This window comes from Eurosta solidaginis, chromosome 2, assembly GCF_040869045.1.
Source record: "Eurosta solidaginis isolate ZX-2024a chromosome 2, ASM4086904v1, whole genome shotgun sequence".
NCBI lineage: Eukaryota > Metazoa > Arthropoda > Insecta > Diptera > Tephritidae > Eurosta > Eurosta solidaginis.
This window is the reverse complement of record NC_090320.1, coordinates 191052438-191074500: the sequence shown is the minus strand read 5'-3', so window position 1 is coordinate 191074500 and position 22063 is coordinate 191052438. Positions and strand designations below refer to the sequence as shown.

At 35.2% G+C, this 22063-nt stretch overlaps 2 protein-coding genes across 7 annotated transcripts in view; one reads left to right on the top strand and one right to left on the bottom strand.

The window, feature by feature from the left end:
- LOC137240422 (zwei Ig domain protein zig-8-like) overlaps positions 1 to 22063 on the bottom strand; it is a 467000-nt gene that overhangs the window by 371745 nt on the left and 73192 nt on the right. Inside the window, exon 1 of one of the 5 annotated variants that reach the window (XM_067766660.1) lies at positions 3968 to 4691. The exons of the other annotated variants lie outside the window; for them this stretch is intronic. Within the exon in view, the coding sequence (XP_067622761.1) occupies positions 3968 to 3992 (25 nt within the window). The 5' untranslated portion in view covers positions 3993 to 4691. Of the gene's footprint in view, positions 1 to 3967; positions 4692 to 22063 lie in introns of those variants that run through there. 5 annotated transcript variants of the gene reach the window in all.
- On the top strand, positions 807 to 10188 carry LOC137240423 (protein I'm not dead yet-like). 2 transcript variants are annotated; one of them, XM_067766665.1, is made up of 4 exons: positions 807 to 1194; positions 1306 to 1586; positions 1667 to 1804; positions 9908 to 10188. In XM_067766665.1, the coding sequence occupies exons 2-4, from the start codon at positions 1446 to 1448 to the stop codon at positions 10040 to 10042; spliced, it is 414 nt and encodes a 137-aa protein (XP_067622766.1). In that variant the 5' UTR covers positions 807 to 1194; positions 1306 to 1445; the 3' UTR covers positions 10043 to 10188. The 2 variants fall into 2 exon arrangements, with proteins under 2 accessions (XP_067622766.1, XP_067622767.1); XM_067766666.1 differs by having other exon boundaries at positions 807 to 1198.

The following is a 22063-nucleotide window of genomic DNA, read 5'->3' as shown; positions in this document are numbered from 1 at the left end:
ATTTACAAACGCAACATCTTGGTTGATTGTGGCGATGTTATTGGAATGCATAAGCCTGTGTTAAACGCATCTATATGAAACATGTCATTGTGTCACCGGCCTTAGAGACCAATAGCAAAGCGAGAAGCACGGCATTCATATGGCTGAGTGGATAAAGGGGTTTGCCTTTACGCTAGTATAAAGTATAATAGCCGTGTTTTTTAACACGCGTATATCCGTTTACGCTTAAACTTTATATGGACTGCTAAGCGACAAATTTTAAATACACCTCTGAAATTGCTGCGCATAAATTTTGTCCTACTAAATTTCAATACGCATTATACTCAGATGTAACTTAAATATGTGTCTTTGTTTCACCCTCTACACTAATTCTATGTATTCTATGTGTGTCCACAATTCATCGCAACTGATTCAGCTATATGTTATACCATATGGCCATCAGAGCGTTGTGTCTCCACTTTTCGGTACACCCTGTTGCTGTAGCTAGTTGTTTAACCACAGCCGCTAGATGGGTCTTCTAAGCATTATCTAAGCGAGGATAGGCGTTTTTTTCACGCGCAAACGAAACAAAAAACACGGCTAATAGCTCCGACACATAAGCAGTTTTTCATATAGATGAGTTTAACACATGCTTATGCATTATGAGTAGATTGCACGTATTTTTATGGAGAATGGTAGAATGAGCGACACTGGCGCCATCTGATATTGAAAAGTAGCAAACTCCCCAATTTTGTTCCAAGCAAATCATAAGAAGGAGAATTTGACATTTGCTTTGGCTAAGGGTGTTGGCAAGCTTTGCAAGTGAAATTATTTTTCCCACTGGTTGGTAAATTTTCTAACATTTTCACAATTAAAAACTGCAATATAACAATCGAATACGACACAAAATAATTTAGCAAGTATTTTGGGTGTATAGGGAGAATGTTTATAACAGTGCTACGCGAAGTTTTGTATGTGTGTGGACAAGGCGTAATAAACTTCAATTGCCAAGTCTAAAGTTCCTTCTTATTTACAAACACAACATCTTGGTTGATTGTGGCGATGCCATTGGAATGCATAAGCTTGTGTTAAACGCATCTATATGAAAAATGTCATTGTGTCACGGCCTTAAATGTTGGAGATTTCAATACTCAATACTCAGCTCCCGAGAAGCTAGATGATGAAGAAGTGAAACATGTCCTAGTAACCATCGCCGTTTGTAAACTTTGTATTTTTTAATTTTATTTTATTTTAGTTTATTTAATTAATTTTATTTTGTTTTGTTTTAATTTATTTAATTTCATTTAATTTGTATTTACTTTCTAGAACCGAATGATGAGCGCACTAACCCGCCACTTCCCGATTGGAACTGGTTTTCCCTGCGCCACTCGTGGGGTCTACTTTATTTACTTGCTGGGGGTTTTGCTTTATCAGAAGGCGCAGATAAGTCACACTTTGCTGCTTATATGGGTAAAGCGCTATCTGCATTGGGCGTACTTCCGAATTGGGCATTGCAATTGATCTGCATTATTATTGCTATAATAGCGACCGCATTCACATCCAATGTAGCCATGTGTAACATTCTTATGCCAATTCTTATAAACTTAGTAAGTTTGTTTTTAACTCAACAATTTTTATTTTTATAGACACTTAACGTATGAAGGCAAAAATAATTTTATGTTTGCAGGCGATAGAAGTTAAGGTCAATCCAACTTATATTTGTCTGCCAGCGGCATTATGTCTTAGCATGGCTTTCCATTTACCAGTGAGCACACCGCCAAATGCCATTGTAGCTTCTTATGGTAATATTTCCACAAAAGACATGGTAAGATATTTATTTTTATGTAAGTGCATATTGAAACGAAAGCAGCCAAATGGGATTATCGTCAATGAAATGCATATTAAAGGTTTGAACTCACAGCAGACCCGACAGACGTCTGGCAAAAATTTGATTTGCCTTATTACGCGTTGGCGATTAACCTGACGTCAGAAACCCAGGTCATTCGACTAATTAATTCGTTGATGACTATCGTCTTCAGCAGAGGTGACAGCAATAATTTAGATGGGCTGATGTATTAGTTGCAGCTGAGTTTGACTGTTCCCGTGCGGGAACACTTCGTATACAGGACGTATTTGCATATGCCGTGGTTGTATCTCGAAACCTACGACTTTTAGCTGTGACTTGCCGTTCTTGCCCGACCATGAATTAATCAGCTTTAGCATCCTCCAAAAGTGGGTTGACCGTGGTTCATGGCCAGCATCCATATCATTGGTGATGTTTATGTTTGAGTTGAGCATATCCACCGTTTCTCGTTTCGAGACATGGTTGAAAGCCGCGGAAATGTCCAGGGAAACACCTAAGGCATACTTTTTGTATTCCAAGGCATTCGATTCTATGTTCATGATCACCCTGCAGTATCTACCGGCTGAAAAGAATAAGGTTTCATTCATATTTGATTCAAAATATTACAAATAAGTCTTTTGAGATTACTCACTTTCGGAATGAACGCTCTTCTAGACTTTATCCAAGAAATCCAGACGTCATTCAGTTCAATTCAAACCCCAAAGAATATTCTAAGCCATATTAAAATTACGTTAACTGTGATTTACGATATATCAGGGAATATCCCATAAAGATTCGGCAAACTTTTTTATCGCATATTAATTGTTGGTATTTTGTAGCGATCCTGGTGCTCTTCGCTCAGTATTTGACATTTATTCGCTGTTTCCAGATCTTCCACATCATCTCCCGGTGGGAGAGACTCTTAACTACTACGTGATCATTCCCCCTTATCCTTCTTTATGAGCCTCCAGCCAATACCTACGCTTAATAGTACTTTATACAATCTCGCCGTTTCGTTTTAGTATTCTATATCCGCACAGCAATTTTTCCATAAAACTTTTCACCCTGCCGATTTAACATTTATAAAACCAAGTAAGGAAGTCTAAGTTCGGTTGCAACCATACATTACATACTCAGCTGTACACTTGAAATGCTGTTGTTGTTTGTTTTGTGTGCTTAATATTATTACATTCAAGGATGCGCAATAATACGTATACATATGGTTCTATTCTGAACTAGTTTTCGTTTAAAAGAAGCAAAAAGGATACAGAGGCTAACACCAATGACCTTGAGCGGGTAATAATTCAGTGCTCCTTCAGATATGGGGATTTTCCTTCTGTTTATTTTAAAATAAAGATATAACTGAACAATAAACATAAACACACAAGGGCAGGGTTATTAAAGCAATTTTCCAACTTTTACTAGAAATAGCTTATTACCTGAATCTACGCACTTTTACAAAATATTTTATATAAAAGGAGGCGATTTAACCGATTTAGTCCATTTTTACTAAAGAAAGAAAAAGACTAGTAAAATCAACCGAAATACGCGTCCATTCAACCGAAATTTCTGTCAAATTTTATCCATCGCAACAAGATGTTAAATCAACTGCGCACAAATCGTTGATTCCTAATTGACCGTTTTAGTAGTCAAATGAACAAAAAAAGTTGTTGCGACAGCTTTGTATGAAAGTACCTATGTTGCCATCTCCATACATACATAAATATGTGAATACGTAAATACGCATGCTTGCGACATATACATACATATGTACGCACTTACTAGACAAACAAAAAATTTAAAGCGCGATAACCTCCGAAGAGATCTAAGGCCGAGCTTCTCTTCCAATTTGCGTCGTGCTCCTTTTTAATTTTTCCTACGAATGGTAGATCCCCTTGTTTTATGCCGACTCCAAATGACATCTGCGAGGCAGATGAGATTTCACCGAGAGCTTTTCATGGCAGAAATACACTCGGAGTGCTTGCCAAACACTGTCGAGGAGCGACTCCGCTTAGAAAAAGTTTCTTCTATTTGAAAAACCTTATTTCTAAAATTTTGATGTTGCTTTTCCCGGGGTGTGAACCCAGGGCATTCGGTGTGGTAGGCGGAGCACGCTACCATCACACCACGGTGGCACTTACTAACCGAACTTCAATTGGGCGCAGATCATATATGCTGGCACACATTAAACATTATACACTTTAATATTTTGTTTTATTAAACACACTTTCACCAAATTTTATATTTTATAATATATTTAATTCATAGTTTTGAACTTTGGTTTACAAATAGAAATGAAAATAGTTGTCACAAAACTGTTTCTCAATTCTTTCAGTTGCCGTCCAGATCATTCTCAATTTCTCCTCTCGCATATAGTTGCCATACTTGGTTGTTTCGAACAAAACTTTTAGTATAATTGTTTGACATAACATTTTAAATAGAGAACTTGTAAGTTATAGAAAAGTAAAGAATCAAATCGCAGGAAGGTAATTTACCACTGGAGTAACTTTACATGAAATTCGGCAAGTTTAATATTCGTAACACGCTAAGTTGAAACGATTCCAAACAACTCAACTTTTATGTTGTCGGAAACATCAATATTAAAAAAGGATGTTTTTATTATCTTATTAGATACGTTCGCGTGAGTGAAAATTCGTAAAAACTTGAACAAAATGGTACTAACTTTGTATAAATCCTGTTCGTTCAAACAAAACTTTTGCAACAAGAGGGCGCAATTTTGCATTTCGCTTGGAGGAGAAGTTCAAAATTGTACCCGATCAATAGGTGTCCCGATATCTCATAATTTTTTGCACAGTAAATTTAAAAAAAGGGTTTTTCGTTTTGTATTGATAACTGAAAAACTAGTTTTTTTTGTTTTCCCATTTTGTGGGTTTTCGATTTGGTGGTTTTCTTATTTTGGTGTTTTTTAGTAGAGAGCGCAGTGAGCGTAAAATTCTCTTTGAAATTTGCTCATGTATTGACTGTTGATCGCTGTTGAAATGACCAGTGAGATCAGTTGTGTTAACAAAAAAATCAGTTAGATTGATTAGGAATCTGTCAATTTTACAGAATTTTGATAACTTAAGAGCGACAATTTCTCTTCTGTTGAAATTACTAAACTACTTTGTTCGCTTGACAAAGAAGTCGGTCGAATTAACCGTAATTCAATCAATTTCACCGAATCTCCGTTAAGTCAAGAACAACAGGACAGATTTGTTGATTTTACTAGCACCATTTCTTTCAGTGTATTTCCTGTTAAACACCAAATTTTTCGTCGAGTTATAGCTTCAGAAACGTTTCGAAATGCATTATAAGAGAGGGCAGTGCTACGCCCATTTTTCAAGATTTGAATCTTTTCCCATTTCTTTTTATAATGGCACAAAATACTATTTTTACTAGAAATATTTCCTGCTATAAGGCAAATATGTGTACCCAATTTTGTTACGATATGTAATTTTTTCTTCGAGTTATGGCTCCCGAAATATTGAAAATTGCTTGCTATAGGGAAAATTTGTGTACCCAATTTTATTACGATCCGTCAATTTTTCTTCCACTTATGGCTACCGAAACATAGAAAATTGTTTAGTCATAAAAGGGGCGGTGCCACCCATGAACCAATAAAGAGATCTCGCATTAAAAAATGAGAGAGAAAAAAATCATAGTTAGCTGTGAAATAAATTTTCTCGGCGTGACGTCACGCTTTTGGCAACATGTTTCATTGCTGACGCAGTGTTCAGTGTTGTTCCCATCGGAGTTTTTTACTCTGCTCTTACCTCCTACTACATTTTTTATCTCTAAGGTAAGGTTTATTTGGGTCGAGTTGAAAAGTTAATAGTAATACTACCTAATATCTTTTGGTTGAAGTTTTCATTGTATATGTATGAAAAGTGACGATTGGATGAAATGACGTGAATTCATTGTTCGTTTGTTCACATTTTAATCACAGTTTTTGTACTTTTTTCGTACGGAATGAGAATAGAAGGAGTAAAATGTAAAATGTAAAAAATGTGTTCGGGCGCGATCTGTAAATCCTACCAAAATTCAACAAACAGCACTTCTTGAAGTTTTATATAAAAAAGAAGTGCATTGAGTCAACATCAAGACAGGTATGATGAGTGACTTCTAGAGTAAGAATTTTGTTCGTCGAGAGAGGACTTTACTTTTCAATTGCTTAAAGAAGCACTTGTCGACAAAAGTTATTCTCCGTTTGATTTCTAAGCCGACATTGTTTTTGCTTTTAATGCTGCTTATCAAACAGACGAAATCCTTCACAATCTCGAATTTATATCCGCGACGTGGATACAAAGGCCACGATGACAGCAAATACCTCATATTTTCCACATTTACTGCAAGACCCATTTTTTTTTGGTTCTTTATCTTATACCAACTCTTCGCTCCCATGTTTGAACAGTCCGGCGGGTATCCCGTCATTACTTGGCACCTTGTGATTTTTTAGCCGTGATATTGCCATTCTCACTTCGCCATAGTTGGATGCCGGAGCATATTTTTCATCATCGGCGATCGGGATATCGGGTTCGTCTTCTCCCACACTCTGTACGTCAGTTACCCAGCCCTAAACCTTTTGTCATTAAAGGAGCCTAAAATATGTATGGTAAACCGAAAATAATAATAATAACATTTTTCGCGATAAATATCCGAGGAGATAGAGCCTACTTTTGTTTCAGAATGTGGTGTGCTAACGGGATCATTAATTGGTCATCCTACACGTTTTAGGCCAAGAAAGTGTTCCTATCGGAACCCGCCTATGGAAGCAGAGGTAGAGGGCGGCCTCCACTCCGTTGGAAGGACCAGGTGGAAAACGATTTAAACTCCCTTGGTGTGACCAATTGGCGCCGGTTGGCGGAGCGAAGGAGCGACTGGCGCGCCTTGTTGGACGGCCATAACCGTTTAGACGGTTAAGCGCCAATTAAACAACAACAACAAACACGTTTTAGGCCGACTCCATGTGCATCTGATAAGGCAGATAACTTTTTTGCTGAGAAACATTTCATGGCAAAAACACAATTGAAGGGTTTGCCAAGCCACCAAATCAATTTGATATTAGTTGTTAGCCCGTTTTCAAAAAGGAAGAAAAATTATACTCCAGAAATTTAATTTTTACTCCGGCATAGTCGTTTACGCAGGTAATAGTTTTAAATACTCCGAACACTGGTAGCGAAATATGAGAGAAATGTAATAAATCGAAAAATTTCAAAAGCGCTACGTCATCAAACTTTTTTCTCATATTAAATTACAAATACAACAATTACTGAATGCGGGATGTTGGCTCATTTGTTTATGGGTGCCACCCCCATTTTTTAGAATTTGAAGTTTGTCCTATTTATTGTTATAAATCCACTTGGGAAATGAAATACCATTGATATAAAGCTCTTTTTGCAAAGATATAGCTTATTTTATTCGTCCACGACCCTTTTAAAAATCTTTTATATAAAAGTGAGCGTGGTCCTTAACCCATTTCGTTAATTTTTCTTCAAAGCATTCCTTATAGTAAGGGCAACCTCTCTGCCGAGTTTTGTTACGATAGGTTTAACGATTTTTGATTTATGACTAATAATATTTGTAAATTTGATTTTATCACAAGTGTGCGGTGCCACGCCCATTTTAAAATTTATTTTAATTTTCATCAAAAGGCTCAATATCAGACCACACGTCAAATTTCAACATTCTAAGTGTGTTATTTACTAAATAAACAGGTTTTTTGTGTTTTCCAAAATGGTATATATATAAAAAGTGGGCGTGGTTATCATCAGATTTCGCTCATTACCAATCTATTCTGGATCCAGATAAGCTCTTGTACCAAATTTGGTAAAGATATCTCAATATTTACTCAAGTTATCGTGTTAACGGACAGACGGACGGACGGACGGACATGGCTCAATCAAATTTTTTTTCGATACTGATGATTTTGATAAATAGAAGTCTATATCTATCTCGATTTCTTTACACTTGTACAACCAACCGTTATCCAATCAAAGTTATAATACCCTGTGTACAAGTACAGCTGGGTATAAAAAATGTAAGGCGCGATAACCTCGAAGAGATTTTAGCCCAAGCAGTTTGCATCGTGCTCCTTTTTAGTATTTCCCACAAATTGGCGGGACGGGACCTACTTGGTTTATTTTCCGAACGGCATCTGCAAGGCAGATGAGTTTTCACTGAGAAGCTTTTCATGGCAGAAATACACTCAGAGTGCTTGCCAAACAATGCCGAGGAGCGACCCCGCTTAGAAAAATTTTCTTCTAATTGAAAAAACTTGTTTCTAAAATTTTGATGTTACTTTTCCCGGGCGTGAAGCCAGGATCTTCGGTGTGATAGGCGGAGCACGCTACCATCACACCACGGCGGCCGCTTTATAGATCCTTAAAAATCTGTATCAGCGTATTTGATACATTTTTGGAATTTGAACCAGTCCATTGTCTTGCGGCTTCAACATATTTACCCCTTCTCAACCCACTTTTGGCGCATGCTAAAGCTGATTAATTCATCGTCTGGCAAGAACGGCAAGTTACAGGTAAAGGTCGTATGTTTCGACATACAACCACGGCATATGCAAATACGTCCTGTATATGAAGTTTTCCTGCAACACATAAACCATTTTTTCTCCTATAATATGAAATCCGCCCTCCAACATCAACCTGATGAACGGTTTAAATTTGTTGAAGCTGCTGGTTTCCTTGGATTGCTTTGGGAGGATTTTTGTTGAAAGTTATTGAGTGGTTTCGCCTTTTAGATGGAGTGAAGCATTGTTACTACAAGTTTACCATTTCCAGCTGTAAGTAAGTGAGCATCATATGGACGACAATACTGGCTTATAAATGTGAAAACGTTAGTTTGAATTAAAGTGTATTAATTGTAAATAAAATAAGTCAATACGCTATATACAGACATCAATATAGTCCAGCGAATTAAAACGCAGCGGCTGCGCTGGCTAGGACATGTTATGCGAATGAAAGATGACGCTCCGGCCAAGAAAGTGTTTCTATCGGAACCCGCCTATGGAAGCAGTGGTAGAGGGCGGCCCCCACGCCGTTTGAAGGACCAGGTGGAAAATAATTTAAACTCCCTTGGTGTGACCGATTGGCGCCGGTTGGCAGAGAGAAGGAGCCGCTGGCGCGCCTTGTTGGACGGCCATAACCGTTTAAACGGTTAAGCGCGAATTAAGTAAGTAAAATAAGTCCATTGTCACTTCGATTTGAAAAGTAATTTGTACATGGAAGCGTCACAAGTAAATGCGAAGACGTCGTTTAGTCGGCGTGATATTAATGTCTGAAGTGGCTTAGATAGAGCAACAGAGGGGTCCGTTTAGGATGAGCTCATTTACTGCTTGGTTAAGGTCAGGAGTTTAACGATGGGAAAAGTCAGCGAACCATTTAAACGACTTACTTTTGATGTGTAGCAATGGTCAATGCCATTCGAAAATCGAGTCGGCGGTAGTGACGCTTAAAATGGCAAAACGGAAAAGCTGTATTTAACAGCGTTAATGCCATCGAGACTTTTTAAAGAAAAGTGAAAACATAGATGCGGGGAAACGTTACCATTACACCGATAAACGGGCGGCATGTTGTGGAGCAACAGCTGCAATATTTAAATTATTTAGTGGATAGAGCGAAGAGATCAGCAACTGAAGGAGAGAGACTACGCGGGAGCATTCCAACATGCAACATATTCACCTCAATTGTTATTATCCTTACAGGATATGTCCATGGCCTCATATGTATGCTTATCTTTTTTTAACTTTTTATGTTCTCAATTAAAAATTACGCTTTTGGAATTTCATTTAACGTTTTCTCATTTGCAAATGACTATTCTCATATCGAAGTGTTGCTTTCGCATTTGCAACTAGAAATGGTGTAGTGGCAGCCAGGAGTTCGGGTTTTAGATTTAACAACAAACAAATTTCGAGTGAATAAACTTTCTTTGACTCCACAAAAATTATATAAATAGTTACCTATGCATCAAACAACGCGCGAGTTTGTGCCGATAATATGATCAAGATTGTCTGATTTCGCTTACAGTTTTTTGAACTTGAATTTATATTTGGCTTTGTTGTTCTTTTTTTTACAGGCTACTGGTGGGATTATACCATCTACAGTTGTAATAATTTCATTTTTTGTCTTTATCCAATCATGGGGACTTCTTATATATCCTGACTTGAATAAATTCCCTGCGTGGGCAGGGGAAGGCGCACGATCTGAATAATTAGATCGTACCAATTCGGATATCTTCCTGCTTAACTTCGTTCTTTTTTCTTTGGTGTTAAATGTTGATAACACATATTATTTACTACTTTTTCCAATTAATCAATATATGCTCCTTTTTGCATTTTTATTAAATAAAATCAAAACTCTTTTGCAACCAAAAATGCTTAAACATCACTATTTAGTAGCCAGAAAATGTCCTATATCATTCAGTCTCTCCGTTAATTACGTACATATCTACAATTGAGAAATTTTCGGTTAAGCGAAGAAAACTTACTAAGCAATTAATTTCGTATTGCATACAAAAAATTTAGATACGTTGTGAATGAACAACCTTGAAAGCATGACAGTAATTTATTTTGACAAATTGACATCACCTCGCCTTTATGATGTCTTATGAGGCGTTTCATCTAAAAACTGAAGAAGCGTATTTATATGGTTAACGAATTAAATGGACAATATGTCAGTATAAATATCTATTATTTTTCTCATTTCAACATAATTTATTTGATACTACAATTAGAGAGTTGGAATTTCATAAATTTCCATTAGGGAGATATATTTACGAAATTTTTTTATACTGGCTTATCTAGACCCAGAATAGATTGGTGTTGAAAACGAGCCGAATCCAGCGATAAAAAGTCCACTTTTCGATATTTCGATATCGATTTGATAATTCATTACCAAAGATGGATAAAGTAATGAAACTTGAAAAGTGGATTAACTTTAACACAAAATATGTAGATTTTTAGCAAAATTTTGTAAAATGGGAGTAGCAGCAACAACATTTAGCTCTTCACAAAACTTTTAGTAGCATCAAAGTCGGAAAAACCGACAAAATCTAACCAGATTTGGTAAGAACATTGTTTCTCTGACAGTAACTGCTGCTTATGGAATTTACATTATTTTTATACTCAGCGTGCTTTGCACACAGAGTATATTAACTTTGATTGGATAACGGTTTGTTGTAAAGGTATAAAGGAAACGAGATAGATATAGACTTCCATATATCAAAATCATCAGTATCAAAAAAAAATTTGATTGAGCCATTTCCGTCCGTCCGTTAGCACGATAACTTGAGTAAATATTGCGATATTTTCACCAAATTTGGTACCCTAGCTTATCTGGACCCAGAATAAATTGGTATTGAAAATGAGTGAAATCGGATGATAACCACGCCCACTTTTATATATATATAAAATTTTGGAAAACACAAAAAACCTGATAATTTAGTAAATAATACACCTAGAATGTTGAAAATTGACGTGTGGACTGATATTGAGACTCTTGATACAAAAAATGTGCGTGGCACCGCCCACTTATGATGAAATTAATTTTACAAATATTATTAATCATAAATCAAAAACCGTTAAACCTATCTTAACAAAATTCGGCAGTGAGGTTACCTTTACTATTAGGAATGCTTTGAAGAAAACTTAACGAAATCGGTTAAGTACCACGCCCACTTTTGTATAAAAGATTTTTAGAAGGGTCGTGGACGAATAAAATAAGCTATATCTTTGCAAAAAAAATGGGCGTGGCACCTCCCCTTTTATGACTAAGTAATTTTCTATATTTCGGGTGCAATAACTCGAAGAAAAATTAACGGATCGTAATAAAATTGGGTACACACATTTTCCCAATAGCAGGAAGTATTTCTAGGAAAAATGGATGAGATCGGTTAAAGGCCACGCCCACTTTTATATAAAAGATTTTTAAAAGGGTCGTAGACGAAAATAATAAGCTATATCTTAGCGAAAAAGAGCTTTGTGTCAATAGAATTTTACTTTCTAAATTGAATTATAACATTAAATTAGAAAACACTAAAATTTTTGAAAAAGGGTGTGGCACCGCCCCTTTTATGACTAAGCAATTTTCTATATTTTCGGAGCCATAACTCGAAGAAAAATTAACACATCGTAATGAAATTGTGTACACATATTTTCCTTATAGCAGAACATATTTCTAGTAAAAATGGACGGCATCGGTGAAAGACCACGGCAAATTAGATAGATATAAAACAAGTTTAAAAGGGTCGTAGACTAGAATAATAAGCTATAACTTAGCAAGAAATAGTTTTGAATCAATGGTATTTCACTTATCAAGTTTTACTATAAGAGGAAATGGGGAGAATTTTTTTTTTAAACGGGCGGTGCCACGTGTTATGTAGAAAAGTAATTTATCTGAAATGAAATGTACACTTGAAGCTCACGCTGAGTATGTAATGTTCGGTTACACCCGTACTTAGACACCTTTACTTGTTTTTTTTTTTTTGTTCAAAAATGGAATTGATTCCGTTCGGATATTCCTCTTCGGAGGTTTCACTTTTTGTCGTGGTAAACCCTGAATTTTAAATGCAATAACAAAACTGTTCAAATTTTATTTCAAATGTGCAAAACTATGCCGAAAATCGTTATAACCTTGCAAAATTAATTTTTCAATTTCACCACTCAGATATGAGATAATCTATTTCAGATAATTTATAAAGGCAGAAATTTTCTATAAGCATTTGGACGTTACAGCTTTTGACATCCTTACAACCTTGACTGCTAATGTTTTTCGAAAAACAAATTATGAAATCATAAAGATACCTAAAAATGCATTTTTTTTCAAGGTGAAGTTGTATGTAAAGCCAACGTAATGTTCTGTCTGATGCCGACTTCAGTTCTTTTATTGACAAAGGCCTAAAAGTATATTTTATATTTATTATGATTTTTTATAGAATGAAAATTTTTGATATTTAAAAATTCAAAATAATGAAAATAAAATTATTGCTATTATTATTATTATTAAATTTTTCGAGCTCAAGGCCACGCATAAATAAAAACCAAATATTTTTTATCTTTCAATAAATATACTTGTTTAATGTTAATCGATATTTCGACCTCAATCTGAGATCATCCTCAGGAACTCTTGGCTGTGCCTGATCGACCATTCGATTTATTGAAAGATATAAAATATTTGGTTTTTATTTATGCGTGGCCTTGAGCTCGAAAAATTTAATAATTTAAATATTGAAGGCCGAAAAACAACAAATAAAAATATTATTATTATTTATTTATTTATTACGGCCAGAAGCCTCATTCGTAAATTAGAATATATTACAGCTTTATATCTTATACCTAAGAATTTACAATATTCATACAATTTTGTTTTAAATACTGTTATTCGGTTCCAAGTTTTTATATCAATAGGCAGATCATTTTAACTTTTCAGACCCTTGTAGAAAATGTTCTGTTGATCAATTTCAGTTCTAAAAAACGGCAATTTGAAATTATGTTTGTTCCTCGTATTTATGTTGTAAGTTTGCTCAACTAATGCTATATTTTTATTTAGATTCTCAGGTACATTTCCATGTTTGATATTAAATATGAAGTTCATGGAGTGGAAAAAAATCTTTTGTATCACACTTAACCAGTCTAAAGTCTTCTACATGTCAGCCGTTCGTGTATCTCTAGGTTTCTGAAGAATAAATCACATGCATCTTTTTGAAGCTTTTGGAGCTTGTCTACTTCTTTATCCGATATTATGAATAGAATGGACGGGCAGTACACGAAGGGCGGTTCTATAATTGTTTTATATAAAATTATTTTGTACTTTTTTTGCTTCAATTTAGTTGTTCTCTGCATGACTCCTATTTTATTAGCCACTTTTTTAATTGTATAATTTATATGATCTTCAAATTTGAGTTTATTATCCATTATTATTCCTAAGTATTTTATACTGTTAACTCTATGTATGATTTCATCATTTATTTTTAGCTTGGCTATATCATCTTCATTGACATTCCTCCTTGTTATTATCGTATATTTAGTTTTATTAATATTTAGTTTTAGTCTATGACCACACAACCATTTATACAAGTTATTTAGTTCATGTTGCATTTTGGCCAGTGCAGTATTAATATTATTTTCACTTATCATAATTAATGCATCATCCGCACAAAGTCTAATTCCACAACCTTTGATAGCATTGACTATGTCATTTATGTATATAAGAAATAATATAGGTGCCAATACTGAGCCTTGAGGTAACCCTATGTGTACCTCTAATTCATCCGACGTCACAGCATTTATAACTGTTTTCTGCATTCTCTGCTTCAAATATTTGCGGAACCATTTAAGTTCAATATCAGTTATGTCAATCTGCTGCATTTTTTTTATTAATAGCTCTCTATCCACCGTTTCAAAAGCTCTTTTGAGGTCAAGGAAAACTGAAACCACTACTTTTTTGTTGTTTAGCTCTTCTTTCCAATCAGATATCACGAAGTTCAGCGCTGTCTGCCAGAAATGTTTTTTCCTAAATCCTGACTGTTGCTAGACTAGTATATTATTTACTTCAAGATGATTCACCAACTGTTTTTTAACAACGACGTCGAGAATTTTAGCATCACTTGGCAGGGTATTTATGGGTCTAAGTTCTTCAGGTTGCATTGTCTTTTTAACTTTTTCCACAGGTATTATTGTTGAAGTTTTCCACATTTCAGGTACCACACCATCTTCTAAGCTGTTATTGATTATTTGAGCATAGAAATATCCGATATACGATATACAATCTTTTAGTACACCCTCGGATAGAAGTTTTCTTCCACCTATTTTATATTTAAAGTCTTTTAGGATATTAATAACATCATCGGTTGTAATGTTAGCAAACTTTAATTTTGAATGGATTTGTGCTACTCTAGTGCTACTTGACAGGTTTCTATGTTATTATTAATTTCAATCACATTGTTTACAAAAAATCTATATAGACCATTTGCTAGATCGGTTTCGTTTTCAACCAGTATGCCATCCAGTATCACCATTTTTATCCCTTCGTTATCTTTAGTTAGGTTAACCGTTTGTTTGAGACATTTCTTTAGCATTATTTTCATTCAAAATGATTTTATTCTCCATGTACTTTATTTTTTTTAATTTACAAAATTTTTGAATGACCTATTTATATTCTTATATTCATCCCACTCACTTCTTTCTCGTAGGTTAAACTTTCCATAGCCTGAATCATTATATTATTAATTAATTCAACTTTTACATCAATTGAGAAATTTATAGTAAATTTGAAGTTAAATGATCTAAGGATGCTTAGTAATATATCACTATTATATTTATCCCAAGCTATGATTTTCTCGATCAGTCTTATCTTGTATACTTTGGACGTTTTAATATTAAATTTTATAGTTTCATGATCAGATATTTTGTATTCCTGCAAATTATTACAGTGAATTTCACCCGAGTTTGAAAACAATAAATCAATTTTCTATTCATTTGTATCTGTGATTTGCGTATTAAATTCTATTTTTTGGCTCATACCCATCACAGCAAATATCTCATTTAATTTAGTACTTTATGTTGAAATGCAGTTCATGTTAATATTAAAATCACCGACTACTCTATTGTGGTTACTTTTTTCATATATATCAATTAGAATTTCATTTAGGTATTCTACAAAAGCTGCGAGTGGTACAGAACTCCAATCTGCCACTTACATTTTATCAACCTTTTTCAACTTTATTACAATGCACTATACGTTTTCATTTATGTTATCATTGTTGATGTCTTTGTGAATCTTTTTTGGTACCTTGATACCCTACGTTGCATAATATTAGCATGGTTCAGGTGAGCCAGTGGTCTTATTGTTAGTTGCTAATATCCTAGCCTTTGTTTTTTTACGTTTAAGTGTTTTAAGTAGGCAGGGCAATATTTGCTATTGCACGGGTGATTGGTATCAAGCCCTAGATTTAATTTGTCATTAGCTCTAATACAATTTATGCACATGTTTTTAGGTGGTTCATTGCACTCCATGGGTTTATGTTTACCCAAGCATTTGCTACAAACATCTTAATTTTTGCATTCACTAGCTTTGTGGTTGTGTCCTTTACATTTAAAACACACACCATGGTATACTTTGCACATTTCCCATCATATGTTCAGTTTATCTAATTTTAACGCTTCAGTAAATATTTCCACATCCACCTCAACTATTGCATTATAATAATTTTTGTGACTAATTTTAACATTATATTGCTTAATAATTTTTACTTCACCCTGTTCAAAGCATTTATTTTGTTTTCGTAGACATTCAGTTAATTCATCACCATTATTTTCAAATTGCATACCTGTTATAAATAGTATTGGTTTATATTCACGAGGTATCTTTATCTCATATTCATTACTAATTTCTTTGTCCATTATTTCTTTTATTTTGTCTCTTTCATTTTCATCAACGCTATCGATCACCACAATACCACGTTTGTTTTTTGATTTAAAAATAATAGAAGCACGTTTCTTTAATTCAGGTACTGTAGTATCTTTGCTTCTGTTTTCACCTTTTTTGTTATTCTAGCCTGTTCTGAATTCCGATTCCGATCAATTTTTTCGGAATCGAAATGGATTGGTGTTCTCAATTTCGATTCCGACCAAAAATTATCGGTTTGAAAAGTATTGCCTCTGAGCAGTCGGAATGAAAATTAATTGGCAGATTATACACAAATGTTGCGATATTTGTCTTTCAAATAATTTTTTTAAATTCTTCATTTTATTTGGAAGAGTTGTGTGTATTTTTTTGTTTAAATTTGAGTTAAATTGGCATAATAAATCTTTCTTTAAAAACTTCTATCAAGAAATATATTAGGCAAACTAATCGATGCTGATCGAAATGAAGTCGACCTGTTCTGAATTCCGATCCAGAGCATTTTTACGATTCGCACGCACAATAGCACGTCTTCTTGCGTCTGCGCATCAAAAACCATATATGCAGGCATTTTTTTAATTAAAATAAAATTTTATGATACTTAAACCAAAACACATAAGCAAAAACAGCTGATTAAACTGGTTACCGAATCGGAATGAAAACGATTCGAAATCGACTTCGAATCGATTTTTTACAATCGGAATTGAGAACACCAAATAGAAATCGAGTCGAAATCAATGTCGTTTTACTTTTCATTCCGAGTCGGAATTCAGAACAGGCCTGATTATTTTTCATTACTTCTGCGTATGACAGCCCTTTTTAATTGTTTTTACTACTAATTTTCTTTATTTCGCTACATACCTTTTCATTGTCTTTACCAATTATTTCAGTTTTATTTTTCACTTCTTCCATCATTTCATATAAGCTTTTTATCTCACCATTTTTTTTTAAAAAAGCTTTTGCGATATTTCCATAGTTGCTACTCTTTAAGTATATCGACCCTCTACAGCTTCCAATAAAGTTTTTTTTCATTTTGGCTTTTCTTCATCACCTCTTCAAACTCATATTTACGCCCCGATTCTGAGCGTTACCGGTAAAATAGTACCCAGAACATTATGTAACCCAATATCGTTACCAGTTCTTTTATCCGCGATTCTGGCCCAAGTCGTAACGCTGTCATCACCGAAAAACTCACCAGTGTCTGTGGAGAAATTTGAAAGGTAGTTTTCTTCGCTTGCACGGTTGCCACTTTGGTCCATTTAGATCAAAAATGGTCTTCGTCCGCTGGTCCCTTTTCTTCAATTTTGGTCCTTTTTAGGCAGTAGCCACGATTGGTACGTTTCTTTCTTTTTCACTCAGGTATAAATTCACAATATGCCCAAAAATTCGCCACACTTTCGTTAGCCCCCATATAATTTTGAATTTACTTCAATGGAACTCTCACCATAAAAAATTGCTCAGTCCATAAAATGTACCAGAACAATAATATTTCACCTAGTATATAATTTATGGCAGGCATTAAAAAGAAAAGTGTTGGCAAACACATTGTCGTTAAATGTTGATGAAGTAACCGACTAATCAAAAAAACTCTTGTTTCATAATAATATTAATAACAGCTAGATATTTCGATCGGCTATACAACAGTATGTAAAATATATGAAAATAATAATTGCTTCTCGCCTAGCATAGCGAACACTCTGCCGTGAGCCTAATACTTTCAAAACTTATACAAAGAAATTCTATGCATTACTTCTCGTTTGGCACGTTGATAATTAAATATTTCTCACCCAGCTCAATGAGTTCAATGAATTCCAGGACTATTGTGGTGTTAAGCCACGCAAGGTAATTGAAAACTAAGTATCTTGGCACTAGAAATATTTTAACTCGAAGACAGAAGGAAGCAAATGCAAAAGAGATTTGATTTCGGAAGAAATGTTTTGTATAAAATTATTCCCGTAGGTGCTAGCAGACCCCCTGAGGCCTGGGATCAAAACTCACACTTACTGCATCTAGGATCTGATATGAAGTTGAAACGTTAAGGGAAAAAGTAAGCATCTATAAAAATAGCACTAACAAAATTGCTTAGTTTCATTTATGATTTACTGAGTTTTCCACATACATAGTTCGGCAACACCAGAACGCAAATTTTGAACCGTTTCTTAGTAAAACCCAATTGCACTATACATTTTATTTCATTGCAATCACCAACATAATGCTAGTACCAAGAGCTTTGTGACCAAAACTAGGTTCACAACGTTTGGTTGGTGAAAGACAAAGACTTGTCCTATGTCAAAATATAGTACCATTTTTGGTTGCATGCACATATATGTGTTCAGCTTGAATTAAAGGAAAGTCTTCACTATATTTTATATGGAACTAATAAAATAAAACAAAAATTTGGTCCTTTTTTTCGATGAATTTCGGTCGCAAATGAAAACATGGTGTGGTAACCGTGTTCACTTTACCGAAAATGTCTCACTTGTAGATACGAGGTTAACGAATAAACGGGACGAAGTGTATATGCATGATAAGTTTCTACATAGGTATATTGTAATTTATTCTGTGAAAGTACATAATGTAAACAAATATGCATAGCAAGAGGCAATACTTTTTTACTATTACCTCTACTTATTTGCGCTTACAATACTTTATTTTACAGTTTTGACTTTTCTAAACAACAGCTGTTGTGTTGTTATTTCGAAGTAACCACCTACTTTTGTGGGTAAAAAATTATCCGGCTACTTTCGCGGGTAGAATATCAAAAGGATGTAAAAGTTACCACATGATTTCGTTACCGTGGTGAAGAATGTTGTTACCACACTAGAATCGGGGCGTTATACTCATTTAATATTGTATTGTTTTTCTTCACACTCATTTGCATTTCTTGTAACACCAAGTCTACATTCTGAATATATGTAACACATTCATCACACATAAATCGTGCCATAGGTTTTTCCTCAAAAATTTTATAACTATATTTATCAATACCTGCACATGCAAGGCTTAAATGGTACACCCATACAATCGATTCTTCAATAAGAGGGTTTTCGTCATTTCTGCTCCATTTCTGCCTCATTTTAACAGCTAGCAAGCTTACGTATTGGGCATTGATTGTTGTCTGAAAAAATCAAGATCGGACTAAAAATCGATTTCGACAAAAATGATGAAAATCCTCTTACCTGTTGTTGTTGTTGTTGTTGTAGCGATAAGGTTGCTCCCCGAAGGCTTTGGGGAGTGTTATCGATGTGATGGTCCTTTGCCGGATACAAATCCGGTTACGCTCCGGTACCACAGCACCATTAAGGTGCTAGCCCGACCATCTCGGGAACGATTTATGTGGCCACATTAAACCTTCAGGCCATTCCCTCCCTCCCTACCCCCAATTTCCATTAGGAGCTTGGGGTCGCCAGAGCCTCGTCTGTTAGTGAAACAGGATTCGCCGCGGATAGGTGAGGTTGACAATTGGGTTTGGAGAAGCTATATATTGCGCTGGCAACCTAAAAGGTTGCGCTACACAGCCCTTTGAATCTGGTATTTTAGTCGCCTCTTACGACAGCCGGTTTATGGGATATAATTATAAATATGTCCGATCTTGATGATTTTTTCAGACAACAATCTATGCCCAATACGTAAGCTTGTGGTAAAATTTGATGTTGCTAGCTGTTAAAATGAGGCAGAAATGGGTCAGAAATGGCGAAAACCCTCTTATTGAACAATCGATTGTATGGGAGGTATATGCTATAGTGGTCCGATCGGGTCGTTTCCGACAAATGTCAAATCCCCCATCAAAATATGCCTGCTTACCAAATTTCATCAAGATATCTCAAAAATTGAGGGACTAGTTCGCGTTCAAACAAACGGACAGACGGACATGGCTAAATCAACTTAGCTCGTCCCCTGATCATTTTGGTATATTTATTGGTGGGTCTAACGGAAACATATACATAAAAATGATTTGGAGCCTTGAAAATGAAAAAAATCGATTTCGACCAAAACAAGTCCCAAAAACCAAAAAAAGAAATGTTTTTAACTGTTAATGCCAACGTTTTTATCGCATAATTTTAAGTGGGATAGGTACTATGAGACAAATTCGTTTTCATCGGCAACAATTTGCACGTTTCTGAAGAAACCCTTAAAAACAATGGCGAAAAAATAAATTTTTTCACCAAAACACTCCTCAAAACCCAAAAAATATATATTTTTTTTTTTCAAAAAACTGTTATCGCCAAAGTTTTTAGCGGACAATTTTGAGTCGGACCGGTATACATGAAAATTTTTAAATCAAATGAAAATTTTTTAAGTAGTTCATGAAAAAAACCTTAAAAATCAAAGAAAAAAAAAGTGAAAAAACTCAAATTTTGCAGGCTCGAAAATTATTTTTTTTGGGTATGCTTAGTGGAACTTTTTTTCCTGAGCCAAAACCTATCGAAAAATTGATGGCGCTATATGGGTTAACTTTCGTCCATGCAAATCAACCCAGCTTAGTACACATATGTGTTGAAAATAAGGTAAAACATGTAATTTTTCTTTGAAAAAAATTAATAGAATTGTGCCTCCACATCGTAGAAGTCTATATCATTTATGCCGTTTATGACGTTATACCGTTACGAAGTACCGCTAAGCAATAACATTAATATACCTTTAAAACGAATTTAGAAGCGAACCCTTTGTAACTTTTTACCCAGAATAATGTATGTATATATCCATCGTTTTCGAGTTAAAATATACTTTCCAAAATTTGTATGGAATTTACGATATTATTGCTGCCAAAACATTGTAGTGTAAGTAATATACCGGCGGGTTTAACGTCCAACATTTTATTTTATGTTTAATATTCAAGTCGAAATTGCACAATTTTATAGTTCTTCTGTGGCATCTTTTGAAAGGGATATATTTTGAAACAAAGCTTCATCAATAAAGTGATTTCGCAATAATTTTATGAGGTGTGGGATATCAGGAAACACAAAAACTAATTCGTAACATTTTTCAATCTGGTAGCGAGAATTTTATGAAATTGTCATTATTCCCGCAAAAGTCAAGGGGCTAACGACACATTAAGTGGAACTACCTCCATTTTTTTATCATGGTTGCAATAGCAAATATAAGCTGCGGATCGTGGAAAACTTTTTTTGTTTTTAAATTTTTTCTTCGCTTTGGATTGGCAGTTAGATAGATAGATAGACTGTGCCCTCAGCTATTTCACAGCACCTCGTCCAAGCCGGCATCTCTGATGAATCCTAGCAGTTCACCTGGCTTGAGGGATTTGATGTGAGAATGATTTTGCATGTGACTGTTTAGTCTACAGTGTCCTGTAAGAATAGCTGTTAGGATTCTTAGGTTATTTTTCGAGAGGCCTATTAATGCCCTATATCGAGTTGTGCTGTAACCCCCCAACAGTAACTTAGATTGTCTCAGGCCTGGCATATTGCGTCAGTGTCCTTCCCTCTTTTCCCTTTCTTCTACTAATAGATGCCCCCTAATTTCATGTGGGCCTACTGGCAGGAACGGCTCGGGACCATTAGGTCGTGTCGTTGCTTCCTCTCTGGCCAGGCTTTCCGCCTGCTCATTACCCTCAATTCCTCTGTTGCCAGGACCCCAGGCCAAGAGTAGTTCGTTGTGTGCTCCTAGTGGATTTCGCTTGTCAACGCACTCAAGGACCATTGCTGATTTCATTTCAAACGCCGAGATCGCCTTGAGGGCGGCCTGACTGTCACTGAGTATGGCGATTGTTTCATTGGAGTATTCGCGCCGAAGGTTCAGGTCAGCGCACTGGCTTATGGCGATACTTCCGCTTGAAAAATGCTATTCTATTTAGCTGCTGAATGGTCTCACT